The sequence below is a fragment of the Engystomops pustulosus genome, chromosome 11, assembly GCF_040894005.1.
Source record: "Engystomops pustulosus chromosome 11, aEngPut4.maternal, whole genome shotgun sequence".
Taxonomy (NCBI): Eukaryota; Metazoa; Chordata; class Amphibia; order Anura; family Leptodactylidae; genus Engystomops; species Engystomops pustulosus.
In genome coordinates, this window is record NC_092421.1 from 17,232,542 (window position 1) to 17,255,296 (window position 22,755).

General features: G+C 40.3%; 1 protein-coding gene across 1 annotated transcript in view; it reads left to right on the top strand.

Annotated features, from left to right (window-relative positions):
- Positions 1-22,755, top strand: part of PCDH15 (protocadherin related 15) — a 934,666-nt gene that overhangs the window by 759,862 nt on the left and 152,049 nt on the right. The window contains exons 24-25 of the mRNA XM_072131129.1: positions 4,448-4,560; positions 20,639-20,748. Of these exons, the coding sequence (XP_071987230.1) occupies positions 4,448-4,560; positions 20,639-20,748 (223 nt within the window). The remainder of the gene's footprint in view (positions 1-4,447; positions 4,561-20,638; positions 20,749-22,755) is intronic.

The following is a 22,755-nucleotide window of genomic DNA, read 5'->3' on the forward strand; positions in this document are numbered from 1 at the left end:
GAAAATAACCCAATTTGGAGGCTAAGGTCTATTTCTTATAGATAACAAATTTTATTTTATCTGAAGGGCTCAAGGAAACCCCATCCACAATGGTTTACTTTCAATATACATGGGGATATCAAAATTAGAGGACAATGTATGATCAGTACTTAAAATAATAACCAAAGTATATCAACATAAAACGTATATTTTGCAAAAAAAACTGGGATGATCAAAATTAGAGAACAGCAATGACTGTAGCACAGAGAAAGATTAAAATAAAATTTTCTGAGGGTCACAGGGTATCACTAGTTTCTCCCACTGCTCTGGCGAGATTTTGATTCACTCTTCTTCCACAATTTTGTGACTGTTGTGTGTTTCTTGGCCATAACTTTGTCACCAAGAATTTTCCAGTGGTTTTCTATTGGGTTTAGATCAGGACTCCGGCCATTTCTTTGTTACAATCGGGCACATTTACTAAGAGTCCGTACGGCACATTTTTGTCGGGTTTCCTGACTATTTCCGATTTGCGCCACATTTAGTGGCGAAGTTTTTGGTGCACACTTGCATGCGACACAAATCAGGGGGCGTGGCCGACGTACAACCGGACTGATTCGGGCTAAGTGCAGGATTTACAATTCAAATTGTATCGCAAGACAATGCACTCACATACACCGGGAGGAAGAAGGTGAACTCTGGCGCACTAAAGCGAGGAAGCGACAGATGCAGGAAAACGAACACACGATCTTGAAGAATCGCGCCATACTTCATCCTCATCGGAGAATGCACCTCGGGGATTGCGACCGGACCGGGTAAGTAAATCTGCCCCAATGTTTTTGTTTCAAGGAACTGCTTTACCCTGAATGAAAATTGCTAGATGATTGAGTGAAGAACGCAAGGAAGAAATCTGATGTCCAATTTCTGCTGTTGAAAACATTTCCCAAATCCTGACATTTATTCCACCACCATCCTTAAATAAAAAACCCTCATTTCAGATAATAAGTCTCTAACTGAGTCTTTCATGCCTGTCACTACGTAGAACACATGCAAGCTCATTCAAACCAAGTATACATTTTTTTGAGAAAATTAGGAGGAAAATTTTATCTATCATACAGGAAATAATTTTCTTATTCACAAACTCCATGGATCCTCTTTAGAGATGAGCGAACATGCTCGTCCGAGCTTGATGCTCGGTCGAGCATTAGGGTACTCGAGACGGCTCGTTGCTCGGACGAGTATTTCCCCTGCTCGAGATCGAGCATTTAATTAAAAAAAACACAGTGAAGAACAATGAAGAATAGAATAAAAACAGTGAACACAGGATCATTTAAGATAAAAACACAGTGCAGAACACAGTGCAGAATAGATTACAGATGTTCGGCACATCTGCTTACTTGTCGGAAGATACGCGCGGAACGGTGCGAACAAAATAGCATGTGAAGAACAATATATATGTGTGAAGAACACATTGCAGATGTATTTAAACATCTGCAATGTGTTCTTCACACACATATATATTGTTCTTCACATGCTATTTTGTTCGCGCCGTTCCGCGCGTATCTCCCGACAAGTAAGCAGATGTGCCGGACATCTGTAATCTATTCTGCACTGTGTTCTGCACTGTGTTTTTATCTTAAATGATCCTGTGTTCACTGTGTTCACTGTGTTCACTGTTTTTATTCTATTCTTCACTGTTCTTTACATCTGCTAACTTGTCGGGAGATAATATACGCGCGGAACAGTGAAGAATAGATCGCAGATGTTTGCAAATTATCAGAAGACATTATTTTTCAATTAAATAACACATTTTATTCCTGAACCATGGTCCCTTTGAAAAATGCTCGGGTCTCCCATTGACTTCAATGGGGCTCGTTACTCGAAACGAGCACTCGAGCATCTGGAAATGTTCGGCTCGAGTAACGAGCACCCGAGCATTTTAGTGCTCGCTCATCTCTAATCCTCTTCCTTTTCTTACTTCACTCCTTTGAGCTAGTTGAAGAGGAAGTAGTGTCTTGGCTCCTTCCCTCTGCTTACCCCATTACCTGCATCAGTTAACCTATACATTTTTATCTCATGCAGACCCCTCTCCCTAGAAGGCACTACTCACCTTACTAAAATGTTTAACCTCTCTCTTTCAACCCTCTTTTAAAGATGCAGTGGTAACCCTATTAGCCAGAAACTATAGGTTCTCATGCTCTGCCACAAACTATGCCAAGGGGATACAGATTGCAGCCTGTACAGTTTTGGAGAACTAAAGAGAACAGTCTGGATTCCACCCCTGGTGGTAGTAAACCATAGTTACAGGCACTAGAACATTCACAATCTGATTTAGGTGATGGAATCCAAAAGCATTATGGTATATTCAGCACAATAAACAACCAGCCATCCATATGTATAACAAAAGAAAAGTAAACAGAAACAAAACTAAACTTATCATATGGAAATCAGTAAAATCCATTAAATCCTTTTTCTGAATCATTCTGATTTGCCTCATCAAATGTTATGTTTACAAGAACATATAGTGGAAAAAAATGAACAAAAATATAATTGGCATCTGAATTATCCTACCAGACATCTCTGATACATATTGTACTACAAGAAAAGAAGCTCATAGAGATTGATTGGAAGCTATTCTTCCTCCCTTCACTCGAATAACAAAGATGTCTTTTGTTAAAAGCAGACACTGGAAGGAGGTTAAGTAAAAGGTGAAGGCTGATTGGATTTGTGGCCGATCAGACAAACAAATATTATGAAGACTGTCCATTAATCTTTAGTGTTTTCCATTTCTAGATAGAAACTGTAAAGCTAGATACTGTTATACATTTCTGCTTCTACAGTTCACAGAAAAACATAGTAGAATGATTATTGAATTCATTGAATATTATAAAGATAAATGTGGGAAGATGCATGCAGTGCACCGGAGCCTGCTACACTCAGGTTCAATTTGCACAATTAATGACCTTAGCACTTGATACAAAGCAAGGTCACCATTTGAATGTGAAGGGATTCCTCTTTCACTGCTCTAGTCTGTCCTCATGGTGTCACCCATTTGGGCACATTTACTTACCTGTTCGACAATAATGCACTGTGCGGCGATTCACTAAGATTGTGCGTCGATTCACTAAGATTGTGCGCCCGATATCCTGCATGTGTTGCTCCCCGCTCAGGTCCGCCGGAGTTCACCTTCTTCTTCCTGGTGCATGTAAGTGCATTGTCTTGCGACACAATATGAATGTTAAATCCTGCGCTCAGTCCCAATCAGTCGGATCGTCCAACACCCCCCCCAAGTTGTCCCCACGATCCCCCCGATCGTGTGCGACACAGTCCCAGTGCAGACACTAGTTAAGTAACTGTGCAAGCCGTGCAATCCCCGAAAACGGCGAACAGTCTGACGAAAGAGCGATGCGTGACCCTTCATAAATAAGCCCCATTGTGTCTTTTTCACTGCCCGTTCTCACTGAGAGATACAGGAAGATGGTGAGAAAGACGAGTCATACTATTTATCAGTGCTCAGACATGTCAAAGAATCACAAACAGTTTGCAGACAGCACAAATGTAAGTATCAGGAATGCTGAATGAATTGATGAAAATTCAGAGGTAGTAAAAGGCAGACAGGCAAGTTATGTAAAAGGGTGGCAAACCACATTAACCATTTCAATACAGCTTGGCTGCCATACTCATTGCACACGACATTGTCTCTTTCTCATCAAACTCGGCACCTTAGGACAAAAGGCAGTTGGTCTCTATATGACCAATCAAAGCATTCATGTAGTTACATGTAGCATAACCTACAGTCTTGGGGCTTCACTAATCATACTATCAGTCCCAGCATTACTGCTTTTTACAAATGGTTTCTGTCCCTCTCTTCATGTTTAACCATTCTAGTTAACCTTTCTGCTATCACTCTCCATGATTAAGGATTATGTCCCAGGTAAACGTTGCATGTTCCTATGTGACATCGATCAATCAAGTCCCACTGCCTTCACTTTCATATGAGAAAGTATGAAAGGCAGCAACATGTTGACATTCAGTATGACAATTGTAGAAAAACCAGACATAGACCACACATCCACATTTTATAGGTACTCTTACAGTATTCTCCGACCTCCCCATGAAGTCGGTGGGACATTAGACTGCTTTAGCTGAATTTGGCATCTTTAACCAGTATTGATCTAAACTCTAAGGGCACCTTTAAGATCGAATCTTTCCTGTATTTAAAGTGTCTTGTCATTGCATTTGTCATTGAACCCAAATTACTTGAATGGTTCTTTTTACACTACTTTCAGTCTCAGGCACAGTATATTCTGAGTTGTACATGATGCAGGTATCTGGTACCTAGGACAAAGGGATTTATTCTTCAATCTAAAACCTTTATTACAGCATATTACCAGAACAGCCATATTTATAGTTATAATAAAGGATCATGTTTTACAATGATAACCATAATCTGTTTTTCTGCTTCTTGTAGCTGGTTGTGATAGCCTACGATGATGGCGACCCAGTAAAATCTAACAGCACAATGGTAATAATAACTGTCCTGCAGCCATCGGTAATCCCACGGTTCACACAAGATGAATACAGGTAATTTATAACTGTTTGAATATTTTTTTTGTCTGGGTTTTGTTCATTTAGCAGAGATAGCAAGAATTGAGAAAATCTATTTCACTTATCAATTTTAATTGTTAAAAGGTTGAATACACTTTATATTAAGGCTTTAACTGTCACCAAAAGAACTGAAGTATCAAGGGTTTGTCCAGATTTAATAGTCCTAAAATGCATTAAATGTACTTGGCTTGCTATACTTCTGTAACCCCGGAGGGCTTACAGTGTCTGCTATAAAGGGGTGGTACTTGATTGGAGACTGGAACACCCCCACCCTGCCACTGCTTGGCAGCAAGGACAAGGTCATGCCCGACAAGGTTTCCTTGCATGGCATAAATCCTTCCGAGGATGCTTTCATTTCCACATGATTTCATTGCCATTCTCATTTTTAATTTTCTTTGAGAAAAGACCGTTTCTTGCTATTTCTTGCAACAAAACTCAATGATGTGCTTTTGATGATGCCCACCACCCTCCTCCTTTTCACCCTTATTTGGTCATATGTTTGTTAAGGGTGCTGGGTTTTTAGGATTGTACTGTTTCCACTATATTCAGTTATTAATTATCAATCCATTTACTTAGAAAATAATTTACTACACTTTAGAAAGTAGAATTGATACTGGCAGTTAAGTAGAACTACTATGAGTCAAACATCTCAAAAAATGTATCTATTAGAAGCAAAGAGAACCACATATCTGGTTTCTGGAGGCACATGCTAGCATGTAGGTGTGCTTGGTTTAGAAGCACTACATCCATGTCTTTAAAGTTCCTTATATTTGGTATATTCGAATCCCCATTCAGCTCACAACGATATCTCTGTGCGCACCATGCGCGCGACCGCCCAAAGCCGCGGTCGTTCGCGCAGCCACCCTAGAAGTCAGCCACACTAGAAGCCGCACCATATTGGTGTGCATGTGCGAGTGTGCCCGAGAGCTCGGTGACATCACCGCCTCTCCGGCACCTGATAATATTGCGCATGAATGGTCAAGTGCATGGTGCGCACAGCAATAACGTGGTGTGCCGAAGGGGGATTTGAATATACCGCTAAAAACACAGTGGTTTCTGCTACTAGTCAAGATACGGTCCCGCATCAGCTCACCCTGAGCTGTGGCGAGGTATTTGTGGGTTAAAGTGGTTAAGATTTAAGATGGTACCCCTGGCCTTACAGTGTCCCTTAAAATCTTCAGCTTTCACCTTGAGTAAAGGAAATAAAGTAGTAGTAGAAAGAAATCTGGAAAATGTGAACTATAAAAGTAAGTAAATGATGGGGGAAGCCAGGACACAACGCACAAAGCATGCAGATTGAACCGGGATAAGAGGACAGGTAGACATGTATAAGCTTAAATAGAACGAAGCATTTTAAATAATTAGTTATTATGCAAACTATTGTGCATGATCCATTATTACCTACTGTACTCATAATATATGCCCTCAGTACTTGATGGCAACAATAGTTTTTTCTTGGCAAATACTCTATGAATCTCATCATCACTGTGCACATGACATATTGCATTTATTATATTGACCTTGAGAGGGTGAAACAGTAGGATATCTGGACTAAGTGCATCTTTCTTTGTGACAAATACATAATTAAAGCTGTCATTTTGAGTTCTGAAGGCGATTAACAGTAATACTAATATAGAGATGCGTTATAACACATGCATCCATTACATTTACATAATATGGCAAGAAGGGATAATGGAACAAATGTGCAAATAAGGAATGAAAACTAGGAGAGAAGCTTTTCTGATTTACCATGTACTACCATTTACTACTGTATGAGTCTTGTGATTGATATCTTTATACTGTGGTAAATAAATCATATGTACATTTACCTCTGTAAATATGAACTTATATAAAATATCTAGCATTGGAGTTCTGGATTCAAGTCTAACCATGGGCAAAATCTGCAGTTAGTTTCTATTTTTCCTAAACTCACGTTTGTCTCCTCATTCTCCCATATGTAATAGGCGTTTTCAGGCAATGAAACATGATGCTATACAAGAAGCCTGATAAATTAATACCTATTGCTCCCTACCATAAGCCACTTCCGATGTGCCTCTTACCACCAGTGGAAACACTATGGGTCACTGCATGGAAGAGCGTGGTAAGCGGTAGAAAGCTTTCGGCAACGCTATCTAACACTGCGGCGGAGAACAATGTAAGCCGCCGCGCTCGCTCCATAGGCCGACGGTGACTGCTGAGCTTCATGCTGCAGTCACCGCCCCTAATCTCGCCCCCTCATGAATACATCGGACCCCTTGGCAAGCGGTCCAGCAATTTCATTGTACTCTGACGCATTGTTGGATAGCGTTACCAGAGGTTTCCGGTAACGCTATTACTCAAGTAAGCAGCTCCTAGTGCCTGATTTATAGGTGACAGGTCCTCTAAGTATTGTAAAATTCAGTTATAAGGTCCTCGATGATACCGTACAAGTTTTTACTTAGATGGAATTTCCCATTGATTAACTTTCTATGAAATTGCTGCTAATGAATGGGAAGTAGATGGCTCTATAGTAAAGCTATTTTGTGTGATTATGAAATAAATGAACAGATAACATCAATAAATCCCATTTTAAGGGATTGTCTGATATATTGCAAGTGGAGAGAGTCTCCAGTGCTTAATAAAGAGCCGTCATCCCTTCTCTTGCCATTGGGCACACCATCACACAGCGAACGGTGGCTGTTTTTGGTATTGCATCATATCATAGTATAGTTTATACGGTTGAAATTAGATACATGTCCATCAAGTTCAACCAAGGAAGGGAAGGGATTTAGGGGAAACAATTCTGTATAACATAACCATCAATGTTATTTAGGTGTAAAAAGGCATCTAGGCCCTTCTTGAAGCTCTCTGCTGTCCCTGCTGTGACCAGCTCCTGAGGCAGGCTATTCCACAGATTGACAGTTCTCATAGCAAGGCCCCTTCGTCTTTTGATTTGATTTCTGGAACAACTTGCCACCATATTTTTTGTATGGACCATTCATATATTTATATAAATCTATATCATTAATAAATATATTGAATAATAGTGGACCAAGCACAGAACCCTGGGGTACACCACTTATGACTGGTGACCATTCTAATTAGGAATCATTGACCACAATATCTCTGTATATAATCCTTTAGACAGTTTTCAATCCAACTGCAAATGATTCCTGCTAAACCAAAAGACCTTATTTTACCTATCATGTGTCTATGATGGGCAGTGTCAAATGCCTTTGCATTCAGGAACACAATATCCACATCTGCTCACCTCTTCATAGAAGCAGATCAAGTTAGTCTGTTAACTTCTATCCTAAGTAGACCCATGCTGGATGTCACTTATTATACCATGTGATGTCACTTCCTCCAGTATATAGTCTTTTACTAACCCTTCCAATATTCTCCCCACAATGGAAGTTAAGCTTACAAGCCTGTAATTTCCTGGCAAAGTTCTAGAGCTCTTTTTAAATATTGTCAGAACATTCGCTTTGCAATAGTCACTTGGCACCAGACATTACGGAATCCCTGAACTTAGTTCTTTAAGGAGCCTTGTGCACATTTATTTTATTGAGCTTAAGTTTGGATCATGTCTACATTCTGCCAGTCTAGAATTTTACAGGATGCATGACCCACATTGGCACCACCCACGACAGAAGTTCTTTATTCTATTGTATTCTCTTCCTTCTCTTGGTTTTCTGTCACCAAAGCCCCATTTTCAGAATATAGGAGTCTAACCTGCTCTGACCCATTTTTTTTAAACTTAAAAAATTTCTTCTGATTTGTTTTGCTATCCTATTCCAATAAACAGGCAGAATAGAAAATGTATAATTTTTGTATAATGTAGAAACATGTTTTTCAAATAGAGAGTTAAGGACAGAATAGATCTGTATATGATACACATAATGTATTTAATTCTAAAGTTGTGTTTTCTTTGCTTTCACACTTAATGCCTCCTCTCTCTTCCCTTCTACTTGTCGCACACATTTGTTTTTACTTCACATCATTAGCTTGAAGTCATTTTTGTCCTGTTGCTGTGCTTCATTGTGTTAGAAATTAGTATCCCCAAATGAGACAATTTTAGCATTGCTGAGAACACTATCAATTTCCCAGGAGAAAACAACTATCTATTTTTGTTCTCACGACTTAAAAAAAAAAATGAATACAAAATTTGTTTTCGAAATAGGTGTTTTCAGATTTGTAGACTGGCATTGTGAATTAAATAAAAAGTGACAATCTTTGCATATTTAGGTATTGATTTTTCTAACAGACAGACCAATTTAGTGTCTCTTGGTAAAGACCAATTAGTTTTGCTAGAAATCAGGTGCAAATCTTCCTCATGACTCCACAGATGCCCATGTCTGCCCAATAGAGGACAAAAAGTTCAACGTTCAGTATGTTCTTAGCTGGAATCCAGTTTTTCTTTTGTGTCATTAATAGAGATGAGCGAGCACTAAAATGCTCGGGTGCTCGTTATTCGAAACGAACTTTTCCTGATGCTTAAGTGCTCGTCTCGAATAACGAGCCCCATTGAAGTCAATGGGAGACTCGAGCATTTTTCAAAGGGACCATGGTTAGGGAATAAAATGTGTTATTTAATTGAAAAAGAATGTCTTCTGATAAGTTATCAGATGTATGCAAACATCTGCAATCTATTCTTCACTGTTCCGCGCGTATATTATCTCCCGACAAGTTAGCAGATGTGAAGAACAGTGAAGAATAGAATAAAAACAGTGAACACAGGATCATTTAAGTGAAAAACGCAGTGAAAAACACAGTGAAGAATAGATTGCAGATGTTCCCCCTGGTGTCTCTGTGCCCGCCGCTGCCCCGCTGTCTCCGTGCCTGCCGCTGCCCCGCTGTCTCCGTGCCCGCCGCTGCCCCGCTGTCTCCATGCCTGCCGCTGCCCCGCTGTTTCCGTGCCCGCCACTGCCCCGGTGTCTCCGTGCCTGCCGCTGCCCCGATGTCTCCGTGCCTGCCGCTGCCCCGATGTCTCCGTGCCTGTCGCTGCCTGTGCTGCTCCCCGGTGTCTCTGTCCTGCTCACCGTGTTCTTCAATGTGTTCTTCACATACTATTTTGTTCACACCGTTCCGCCGTATCTTCCGACAAGTAAGCAGATGTACCGAACATCTGTAATCTATTCTTCACTGTGTTTTTCACTTAAATGATCCTGTGTTCACTGTGTTCACTGTTTTTATTCTATTCTTCATTGTTCTTCACTGTGTTTTTTTTAATTAAATGCTCGATCTCGAGCAGGGGAAATACTCGTCCGAGCAACGAGCCGTTTTGAGTACCTTAATACTCGAACGAGCATCAAGCTCGGACGAGTATACTCACTCATCTCTAGTCATTAACTAAAACCTCTGAATACTGTAATAATGGATAAGTGACATTCCCACAAAGATTATATGAAGAAAGAGAAAAGGATCCATCGGCAACAGGCAAGAAGATAAAAAATGTTAAAAATTTATTTAGAAAAGCATTAAAAATTCAATGTAAAAGAGCAGGTAACGCATTTCAGACCTAAACACAGAGGTCCCTATCCAAACCTATGTTCATAGAGTAACAGGCTGGTATGAAAAGGGAGGAAATATGTCATACTCCCTTTACACCAAGCTGCTAATAATTATACAGCAATGGAAAACACATGGGACAAGAAGTCGCTGATACAAACAAAAGTAAAAATAACAGAGCACAACATATAAAAATATAATGATATAAAGTTGCAAAGGCCTAAAAACTCAATAAATGTTTTATCATTTAGGCCCGAAGGATATCTAGTGTCAAGATGCAGGGTCCATTCCAACAAGTATATGTCACCACAGAATTAATCCACTACCGCTAGTGGTTTGGTCGTACGGTTAAATGCTATGTTTTGGGGCATCTTCACTGTAGAACAACATTAGACACAAGTTGTTGGATAGGGAAATGTCAAAATGAGTAGAGTATTAGAGAAAAAAAAAAAAGTCACACTATGACAAAAGATGGCACAAACTACCCTTTAAAAAAAAAAAGGATTAAAAGTTTAATAAACACAAAATGACATAATGCCAATTATTGTAAAAGTTCTATTCAATCGAAAGCTCTCTTTATGGTCGTTATTGCTCTACATTCACCTTTTGCCCAAAAGTTTTCAAAATATAAAGCCACAAAAATGTAAAATTGCTAAAAGCACTTGTTAAATGAACCTTAAAGAATGTACATGTTAAATGTGCCTGGACAAAAAAGTACAAAGAAGGCATTTTCTCAGTACTATGAATAGGTGTACGCGTCGATACAAAATACAAGATTGTTGAATTGTCAGTGAATGTGACCCAGACCAAATCGGAAGCGTGAACTGTGCACTAGTGGCGTAATAAGTGTTATGTTACCCTTTCAAAATACAATACTCAGTCAAAGGACGCATGTAATGAAAAGGATCTCGTTTTTACTCGGTGGTTGTTATTCTAGATTCTTCCTCGAGGTTGACAGCAGGATACTTGGTAAAGTCTAACAATCCAGGTTTGTTAAGCACGCTCTAAAATGTAATTTGCATATGTCCTTTACTGTCAGGCACAAGAATTAATACTCCTTTGTGTGACAGTATTGCTACAGGCATAAAAATAGAGCTGGCAAATTTAGGTCACAAGTCCCAAAAAGAATCATGTCAGCACTCCTGTGATATGGTTCCAGTGCCAAAAATTAGTGCTTAACTTTTGCTAAACTTTGATTAAAATATCAAAGTCAACCTAAATAAACGGCTAAAATAAAGAGTTTGCTTTGAGACAAGTCACCTGGAGACAGAGATCGCGATAATGTTTCTCCAAGCATCTATGACACACGCAGAGGCTGATTTACTCTCCAAAAAAAACACCAAGCGTATAAATGCGCTTGGTGATTTTCTTGTAAAAGCGCTGGCTCTCGGCAGTAGTGATGTGCAGCTGCGGCCTGCTAGTTTGTAAGAAGCAGAGCGGACAGCAGAGTGCACAGAGCAGTCACGTGCACACGACCCACTACACAGTGGAGACGACTCTGCATCTGCCGGCAGAAGGGAAGCTGAAGCCACGCCCCCTGAGCCCTCACTGCTACCACGCCCTCTACAGCCCTCACTGCTGCTGTCACTGTCTTCTCCAAGCTTCTCTGTGTCCCGTGTCAAATCACATATAGGGAGGAGCAGGGGAATCACATTACACTAAAAAGGGGTGGGGCATGGCACAGGCAGGAGGACTGAACATGTGACCATTACTGGGGTCTTTGCTCCTCCTCCCCTCCTGACCCATCTCTCTAGCTCTAATAGATACAGCTGCACATGCGCACTAGTAGACTTAGCAGAGTCTCAGGCAAACAGAGAAAGAAGGAGAGTGGGGATACAGGAGGTGACAGTGCTTGTACATTGGTCACATGAGCTTACAATCTATGAGGAGGACACAGGAGGTGACAGTGCTTGTACAATGATCCAGGCATTAGGATAAAAATAACCTTCACTTTATTCCACATCCATTAAACCAAAGCAAAGAGAGGTCTAACGAAGCACCCCCACCGACTTTTGTGATACATGTGATGAGTTGTGATAGGGATATTTTATGCAGGGCCCCAACAGCCCTCTTGACTTTTGTAAGGTGAGTCCTAATTAACCCATGGTTGTCCTGGTACCAGGAATTTTAACATAAAAAACTAAGACATGTCAATCTCTCTTAGTGTATGAAAAGATTTTTTCCCCCTTTAATAATCAAAATGCATAATATATAACAGACAGAAGAGTCATCAAAGGGGCGTGAATAGTATACTCCAAAACTATTGGTCATCAGCACATTCTGGGAAAAAAGTTAATTAATTATGCTCAGTTCTCAGAGACCTTGTACACAGATATTGTTTATACTAATGCTGAGAAGGAGATGATAAGTGGCTCCAGAATCCTAATATCATGCAGCATCAAGGACAGACTGGCTTCTCATTAAATGTCACAGGGTATTAGCTGACAGGCGAGCAAACAGGTTACATAAAATGAAGTTTGAATGATGACATTAACTTGACAATGGTCAGGGAACATGGCCGCTGTATCTAAGATGGCGGACAGTAGTCAAGATGGCGTCCGAAACCAGTGCGACCTCCTTAACAGTTGCCTTTTTAGTCTCAAATTGGGTTTAAAAAGTCGCACACCACAAAAAGTTGCAAAATAGTAACTCCCAAAAGTAAATCTGGGTCTAGCATGCTTTTTTTTGGGCCCAAAAGTCTCCCAAGTTGAACAAACATCTGGGCTACAAAGATAAATCTGGCCACTGCACTACATCCTGGAGGCAGCTAACTTTGGTACGATGCTTGATTCTGTGCCTATAAAGTCTCAAACTGTGAAAAGTCTCACAAAAAAAAAAAGAAACCAATAAGAGTGATACATGTCCCACAGTTTGTGTAAGATACTGTATGACAATACTTTAGACAAAAAAAAAAAAACAGGGGCCAGCAGTAGGAGTAGACAAAACCATGACTGGACCAAAGCTCATCACCTTTGATTTGGTGTTGTCGACCCTTAACGATCCAACATTTTGATGCACAGGTTATCTATTTCATAAACCTGGAGAAAACCTTTAAGCCTTTAATGTAAAGGCCAATAATTCATGTGTTCAGTATGGCATGTATGAACCCCTTACAGGGGTACTACCAGGTATGTTTGCAATCTCCTATCCAAAGGATAGGGGATGCCAATCTGATTGGTTCATGATAAGGGGTTCTCGTTCTCACTAATTGAATAAAGCATCAGGTCAGGCATAGACCCTACCACTCTATTTAATACTACAGAAGCATTGTATACTATAGAAAAAGGCAAGCACCATGCTCAATCTCCTTTAACCCCATTCACCGTCTATGAGAGTGTGGGAGATAGCAGACTGTGTGTACGGTAGAGTGCTGACCAGAGAAGGATTATGCAGTTTCATATCAATGTACCCCATCTTTTTGTCTGGCCTCAGGTTAGGTTTCCTACACCCATTCAGTAAACGTGTAATGGCCAACCATGTTTTTAGCTGACCTCTATCAATGGTGCATGGCAAACATTAGGATTGTTTAAACTTCCACGGCAGTCAAGTAATGTAATGAAATGTAAAGTTAGTTATCAAAGCCGATTGTGTATTACACTGAAATTTCAGGGCTTTTTAGCTTTGAAGAGAGGAACATAATTTTCAAGCAGAGAAAAAGAGAATAATATGCAACGGGAGAGACATGCAAGTGAACTGCTCAAGGGCTGCCTGTTGTTGGTCACTGCTCTGTACACAGTTAAGGAAAGATTATACTTGACTCCAGTAGAGTGTCCAAAGGCAAATACATATTGTGCCAGAAGAATAAGTTAAGATACACATTTTTCTGAGATCAAGAAAAAAACAAACACTCATGGCTGTGAGTATGTATTCAATGCAGGTTACTTTCAGGGACATGCAAATAACAATATCTAAAAGGCTTCCAGGACTAACAAATAATTCTTTATTTATATCGCTCCTACAGATTACGCAGCACTGCACAGAGTTTGCCAAATCAGTCCCTGTCCCCATGGGGCTCACAATCTAATTTACCTACCAGTATGTTTTTGGAGTGTGGGAGGAAACCGGGGAACCCGGAGGAAACCCACACAAACACTGAGAGAACATACAAACTCTTTGCAGGTGTATAAATAATAATAATAATAATAATAATAATAAACAAATTGTTATTCCGGTGAACTCATCCTTTCTCACACTATAGTTCAAGTGTGGTGTAACCTTTTATTTCTCTTTGGAAAATATAGTTTCCAGAGAGTTTAATAAAACTACGAAATAGAAATATCTTAGGTTATACAATAAAATGTTTGGATTTATAGTATACCAATATCAAAAAGTTGTGTGGACAGGTAAGCGGTTTTTAAAATGTGATACTATTCATACTAACCAGTTACTGTGCAGACAGCAGCACGCAGCCTCATTCTTTTTTTATAGAGATTGGAGTGGGTGATGTCTCCTGAAATGCTGAGTAAGCAAAAACTGAAGGAGCACAACCCATGCAACTTTTTGGGCCTTCAAATTGTTGGATGCAGTGGGGAGAAGCACAATGCTGACTATTTAAAGTCGTGCTTTAAAGTATGTTAGTGTCCTAAGGACACCAATCTAGTCAAAAGTTGTGGCAAATAAGGAAAAATATACTCCCTGCAGTGTTGCAACATATTAACCTTTCGGAGGTGTGGGGGTCCCTCACTGATCATAAAGTTATGGAATATCTTGGCCATATACCATTACTTTTTATTAACACGTCATTACATGAAGTTGCTTTATCACACTAATGGGAAATACAGTATACAAATACATTTTCCAGGATAGCATAAGGAAAACATTGCCTATTGTCTACCCTGTAAGACAGCCCCCTTAACATCAAGTATGACTTTCTGGAAACAATGACATGAAGCCAAACCAGTATACCTATTTAAAAAAGAACAGGCTCCCACCTGTAGACAGCAGTGTATTGATGTCTTTGCATCTCATCAGTGCAGTGTAGGGGAACTGGCTTAGCTGAGTGAGAGGCTAGTGACTAAGTTCAAGAAGTAAGAAGACTCCTTAGGGAGACTGTCCAATTAACATAATTTATAGAAACCACCTTTTACCTAAAGGATATTTTGGTTATTTCCTCATCTCTCTATTAGAAGAATAAAGGAAAACCTGCTGATGAGTGGGGTTCCAGCAAATGAGTAGAGTGTCTGTTCACTCCCGTGTCACTGCCGTAATAGAGTAGACCACTTGGCCATCTACAGCAATTATTCTGAAGTAAATGGGGTCTACAACTTTAACTGGCAGCTCCACTTATTGGTGGATGCATAGTACTACTTGTGGATAGTAGATAACTTGAAATAACCGGTATTACAGTTTTTACCTATTTACCTTAATAGGATAAATGTACAACTCATCAGCCTATAGCAGTGGTAGCGAACCTATGGCACGGGTGCCAGAGGTGGCACTCAGAGAACCCCTAAACAGAGTTTGCCAGCTAGGACTCAAGGCTTTCTCCTGTGATCCAAAACAGCCCGGGACGTGCCATGCTCAGTGCTATTTTAAAAGGAAACCTACCACTTCGGATAGGGCTTCTAAGCAGGACATGCCGTGCACCAGCTCAGGGTGAGCTGCTGCCGGCGCTTATCTTCGTTATGTTTTTAAACTGTTTTAAAGCATTTAATCACTTTATTAATGTTTATATCGGAACTAGCTTCCCCGCACCGAGGTCCGCGCTCGGCGCACCATGCGCAAGGCCGTGTGTGCGCCTGAATAGGAAGTGGTAGCTCTGGCTCCCCTGATTCTTCCTCTTCAGGGGATCCTGGAGAGAAGCTACAATCCAAATTTTTCCATCATCTTTCTATTGTATTGGTGAACTCAGGACACCAATATGATTAAAACCTGTGATACAACAGGGATCAAGAAGTTACTGCTTAAATGGTCATGCTGGCACTTTGCGACATATACGTGGGTTTTGGTTGTAGCTTGGGCACTCTGTCTCCAAAAGGTTCACCATATTTGCAAACACATTTTGGCACAGCAATTCCACAATATGTACAATATAAAACGACTGAAGTATATTGTATTGTACTTGGAGCTTTTGATTCCCATTGCACACCGGGTTTTCAACATAGTTAGAAATAAAATTAGCAATGGCTTAGCAATTTTCACATAATGAATGTAAGTGATTTGTAATCAGTGAAAGTCTATCTATTACACAGGTCTCGGTATTTACTCTGGACTTCCAATACTTCACTACTTGTTCTTATTCTCAGTTTTGATTGACTCATTACAGTTCTATTACTTTATCCTTGTGTATAATTGAGTGTGTAGACTGAAAGACCAGTTTTGAAGATCACATCCTAATAATGAAATTTAATGAACTATACAGATATTTCATCGGGCATGGATTATAAATTGGATTGTATGGGAGACATGAATACATTCATTGTTCCTTGTGTTTCGCTTGTTAAAGGCATACCTTGAGAACGCTGTAGTGACACTGATGCAGAAACATATCTTGTTTAATTCCTGAACTGAGTGGCTTTGCTGATAAACAATTATACAATTATGATAATGAGGCTCTGTCAATCCCTGTGGCTGGCTCAGCGCTTCTCCATTTACCCTAATTATTCACTGCTTCAGAGAACTCTGTATTCACTGTGTTGTCCCTGACAGAAGTAATCGATCGCTGCAACATCCTCCAGCTGCTGTGTAGGAGTCATCCAGCTCAGGTTGACTAGCCCTGTCTGGACAGTTCAGGTAGCTGCGTGTAATGTATTTATGAATGGCAGCCAGTCTGAACCCAGCTTTCCCAAGGTCCTGAATTTTGTTGTTTTTTGAGCAAAGCCACTCAGATCAGGGATTAAAAAAGATATGATTCTGCTTCAGTGTTGCTATAGCATTCTCAAGATATGTTTGGTTCACAAGGTATTAAAACAAATGGTAGATTTCCTTTTACCCCTTAAGGACGCAGTCAGTTTATAGCTTAAGGCTCAGCCCCATTTTTTAGATTCTGACCTGCGTTGCTTTATATGATTATAACTTTTGAACATTGTTACTTCTCAAAGTGATTCTGAGAATGTTTTTTTTTTTTGCCCTTGTTGTACTTCATTTTAGTGGTAAATGTTGCCCGATAAGTTTTCCATTTATTTAAAATAAGAATTTTTTTGAAAAATTTGCCATTTTCAAAATCATTGCATTTTGAGGCAGATAGATTTACCACCGAAATAAGTTGCTGAATAACATTTTCCATATGTCTACTTTACATTTTCATAATTTTTGAAATGTCTGGATAATTTATTTTGATGTCACGCGGCTTACAAATAGAATATCGATTTTCCGTATTTTCAGAATTTACTATTTTGGGGATAAATGAAGTTTTGAATGAAATGTTAAATATTTAGCATAAACCCGCCACCCCTATATAATCAACGCATTTTCTAATCTGCACCCCTCAAGATTAAGCCCCTGAGATCTTCATAGCAATTGAATCAAAATTGAGGTGAAATTTAGAATGGTCCGATTTTGTCAGTTATACATTTATTCAGTCCTAAAATGTACAATTTTCCAAAAGATAAAAAGAGAAAATCCATCTTAAAATTTGTTATACAATTTCTCCAAGTACAGAGACTCCCCACGCGTTTTATGGGGGCACAGCGAGGCGCAGAAGGGAAGGAGGGACCTGCAGCTGCCAGGATTTTAGTTCTCTCATTGGCTCCTTTTGTAGGCTATAAAATTTTAGCTTTTTCGTTATAGGGCCATGTGACGGCAATCATCTGATTGCTTGTTCATGATAATACTGATGTATTGCAGGGCGCGGCATTTAACGGGTTAAACACCAGCAATCAGAGACCACTCCATCCGCGGGCATTACATGGGAATGTCAGCAATAGATTACCGCTGACACCCCACGACTCCCGATGCCGGTTCTGCTCCAGTGCAGAGCCGAATCAGGATCGGCTCAGAGCCATACTAGTACTGAGCACTAGTACTAGCGGGAGCCTGCGCCCTACTAGTCTGCCAATTTTGCTTTACATAAGGAACAACTCAGAATGCACATGAAGCAGTTATAATATACTCGTAAAGATTCATCCTTCCCAGGCCAATTGACAAACCTTGGTAATTTTTATTACTATAGGATATGACTGAAGCAGATATAGTGAACCAGTAAAAATGTTTCAGTCCCTAATAGGCCAATCCTTAACCATTACAGATCTTCCCATTAATGAACCTGTAAAATGACTGATCGGTATTGACCACTGGCGACTGTGTCAGAATCATTTACTAGACTTGCCAATAAAACCAGTTACTAGACTCCTCTGTGGTTTAAGGGTCTGACGTTCAATCTGTGCAGCATGTATTTTATAACATAAATCCACAGCACTGTATAGTGAGCAAAGATTTATTTAGCAGCATTAAGCAAGATTTTTCTTCTTAGCCTAGTCATATTTTAGCCCCTTCCCCCTTGGATTGATCTGATTTCAGCAAGCAATCACTGGAATGGATCTCTCTCTTCTACTTTGTTGTATTTAGTGATTTTGGTTTGAACCATATTGAACAGCTTAAAAGCAACATAACTGTTCATTTGACAAGTTGTACATATACATGACATTTTAATACTTATTGACCACAACTCTGTTCTGTGGATCAATGACCATTACTGTAAGTGTAAGCAACCTGGGGGAAAACATGCGAGGGAGATACACAAGAATTTAAATGGAAGGTAACAAGCTCTAATACTAGAGGTATCACATGGAATTGTGTGGCTCTGTAACCGTGCACATGACACAGTGAATGGTTGTTGTAAATGCTGTAAATCCACAGAACCTTAAAAATATACAGTTTTTGTAACACTGTTTCCCCCTGTAGGTAAATACTGTAAATTATTGCTACTTGCAGCTGCCATAAGAAAAAACTCTTTCCGGAGTACCCTCTTTTATTTCAAGATTTGCCCATTTACCTATTGAAATAGATTCAAATGTCATATACAAATGAGCTGGGAAGAGTAGCTTTTTCCCTTCTAGAAGCTGAAAGGGTTTCTCTTCAGAAACCCTTTTCTTGGGTTCTCTAGCAACGAGAAACATGGTTCTGGAGTCATTGTCAAGAAGAAAATCTCATTCTTCAAAACAGGATTGTGATGATGCAACAGAACCAAATATATAGGCTGTTTAGCCGGTAGACAGGACTCCTTGCATCGTGCATCTCCACGACGCCAGGACTTCCCATCCACTGCTCTGTGCTCAGTCCGAGGAATCTGACCAACACAATGGTCAGTTTCCATGGACTGAGTACTTTGTGTACAGGTAGACTTAATATGACACTGAAAGCATGGTTCTATGCACTATAGAATCTACAATAGCAATACTTTCCTTACAGCCTCTAGACAAGATTTTGGTTATTCTCAACTTATTGACATATGAATTTGACAATTTTTTTTAAGGTCATAAGAGTGTCATAAATGGAAAAAAAGGCTATGTTACAAAGCACCCTTCCCAAGGGTAGTGCTTGTTTAGTGTAGTAGTAGAAGCTTAGGACGGTGTCCCTATAATAGCTTTATCTTTATAAAGAGGGTTATAATACAAAGGTGAACTAGGTATCGATAAACATAAGGCTATGACCACTTCATATTTTAAGCCTCTGAGACAAAGGCTGCTTCTATCTGTCCACGGCCTCCGAGACAGAGGCTGCTTCTATCTGTCCACGGCCTCCGAGACAGAGGCTGCTTCTATCTGTCCACGGCCTCCGAGACAGAGGCTGCTTCTATCTGTCCACGGCCTCCGAGACAGAGGCTGCTTCTATCTGTCCACGGCTTCCGAGACAGAGGCTGCTTCTATCTGTCCACGGCCTCCGAGACAGAGGCTGCTTCTATCTGTCCACGGCCTCCGAGACAGAGGCTGCTTTTATCTGTCCACGGCCTGCGAGACAGAGGCTGCTTCTATCTGTCCACGGCCTCCGAGACAGAGGCTGCTTCTATCTGTCCACGGCCTCCGAGACAGAGGCTGCTTCTATCTGTCCACAGCCTCCGAGAAAGAGGCTGCTTCTATCTGTCCACAGCCTCCGAGACAGAGGCTGCTTCTATCTGTCCACAGCCTCCGAGACAGAGGCTGCTTCTATCTGTCCACAGCCTCCGAGACAGAGGCTGCTTCTATCTGTCCACAGCCTCCGAGACAGAGGCTGCTTCTATCTGTCCACAGCCTCCGGGACAGAGGCTTCTTCTCTCTGTCTACAGCCTCCGACTGGAAGCGCGTGTGACGTTACCGCTGACCATCTGTATACAAACAGAAGCAATAGACCAGAGATGTGGACTGAGGCAAATCCTTCTTTATTATCTTTAGATCACCTGGGGCCAATAGTACAAAAAATTACAAAACTAGACTTCCTCTTTAAGTATAATACCTACTGTATACATGCATTGTCTTACAATATCTCTACAAAATTTTGAAATGTTTTAGCAACAGTTTATGGCAACCTGCCATGAAAACATGGAAAGTGTGTTCTACTACAGGAAGAAGGATACATTCATGCTGTAAGACAAGCAAAGAAATGTATTTTCTGGAAGTATGAATTATTTTTATGTTTCTTTCTTTCTTAGGCCACCTCCAGTGAGTGAAACAGCCCCGATTGGCACTACAGTTACTGTGGTAATGGCTGCAGCCTTAAATCAGACTATTGTCTACTCTATTGTCTCAGGGAACGATCAAGGTACAGTAATTAAATGTTCATTTTAATAATATACATCTACAGCAAATTAATCTTTATAATTATGTTTTTTTTCTAATTTTTGCTCAGCTATGGAGGGTATGAAACGTATAAACATTTAAATAGTTTTATATAGCATGTTGTTCAATCATGACAGATGACTGAAGGCAGAGTTATTTCATTAAAGGGGTTGTCCACTTTCAGCAAATAAGTGATATTGTTTGTGTAGTGAAATTATATAATGTCCCTGTATATTTGCAGAAAGTGGACAAACCCTTTAAGTTCTCTGGTGCACTGCCCACATTATAATGCCTTTGTGCTTGGCTCTTCTCTACTTCTGCCTTGTTATACTTTGGATAAAATAGAGGTAATTATTGCCTCTAGGCCTTTCTCTCCGATATGCTGGATTACACAGCCCTTAAAGCTTTGATGCCAAACACATGGCAAATGCCATGTGAAGAGTCTGCTTCCTGCCACAACAAATCTTTGTAGTTCCATAGCACAAAATTGTTTCATTTCAGTTCTTATACGCTTCACTTATTTTAAGGTTAATGAGCGTAATATAATATAAATAAGATCTAGAATATCCCCACAGCAGGAAATGAAAACTTTATACTGATCTTGCAAGAGCAATACAATGGCATTTGGCCACAGCCAATGTACAGTATTTCATAAAAAAGATAGATGACACATACCTTAAAGGGGGTGTCTCCTATCCACAGAACAGAAGATAATTATCTGACTAGTAAGTGTCCAATTGCTGGTGTCCCCATTGAACATGAAAATGGGATCCCATTCTAATGGGTGGAGCAGAACCCATGCATGCACCCTGCCTCTCCATTCAGTCTGGAAGCAGTCTAAGATCCCCAACCACTGTACTCACCTATTTTTTTATTTTATTCCCGAAAATATTGAATGTTTACCAATTAGTTAAAACCAGTGATGAGTGGACCTGTTTAAAAATCTGTTTTAAAAAAAAAAAAAACAGAACCCCCATCAGTAACATCCGTTATTGGTGCCAACAGGGTGTTAACTGTTTAAATTATTGCAGCTGCGTGTGCCGGCAGTAATCTGACACCATTTTGGGAATGATCGTCACTCCTGATTACGTCATCAGGGAGCAACAATCCTCCCCAAAATGACGTCTCCCTCTGCTGCCAGCAGTTGAGGCAAACTCCACACAAATTCTAATGAAATCACTTTGAAGGTCAAGTCTGGTCTAGTGAGAACTAATTAGTGATCTGTGAAGGTTCCAGCAGTAGGACCCTCACCAATCAGCTAGTTATCCCTTATGCTGTGGATAAGAGGAAACTAAAAAAAAGATGGGACTACTTATCTAATAAAGGAGATTGAAGTGATACCCAAATAATCAAAATAATAGAAGCATGACAGGGGGTTGATTAGGCTACATTCAGACGAATGTATGGGGGACGTGTATATATGACCGATATACGTCCCCCACACACATGCGCACAGTACCGCTCCGTACCCTGTAGAAAAATAAGACATGTCCTATCTTTCGACGGAATACGGCACTGTGCGCCATATATTCCTATTGAGTGGGAGGGGGATGAGCGGCGCTCACCTCCTTCTCTCCCCGGGCGCCGCTGTGTGCCCGCCATGCTACAGTACTTGCGGGCAACAGCCATCTGAATGTAGCCTTAACATTATAGTTGATGTATAAAGATCTGGTGCTGATGGAATTTGAAAATAAAGACAAATAAAGAATTGAAAACCTCCCAAAATAAACAGAATAATCCATGATAATTAAAATGAATGGAAAACCAATATGTGTTTCAATTCAAGGTATAAGTTAGAAACTGAAATCTGAAGGTCAAGGGCACAGGATCATGATTGGTCCATGAATCATGGACCCTGCTCTGGACGGTTTTCAATCGCCAACAACATCATGGTTACAGTTTGGCACTACTGAGTCCCTACCGCACTATGCTCGGTCTGTGATTTATGGACCAACCGCAGATGTGAGCTTGACCAAATTGTGCTCAAATA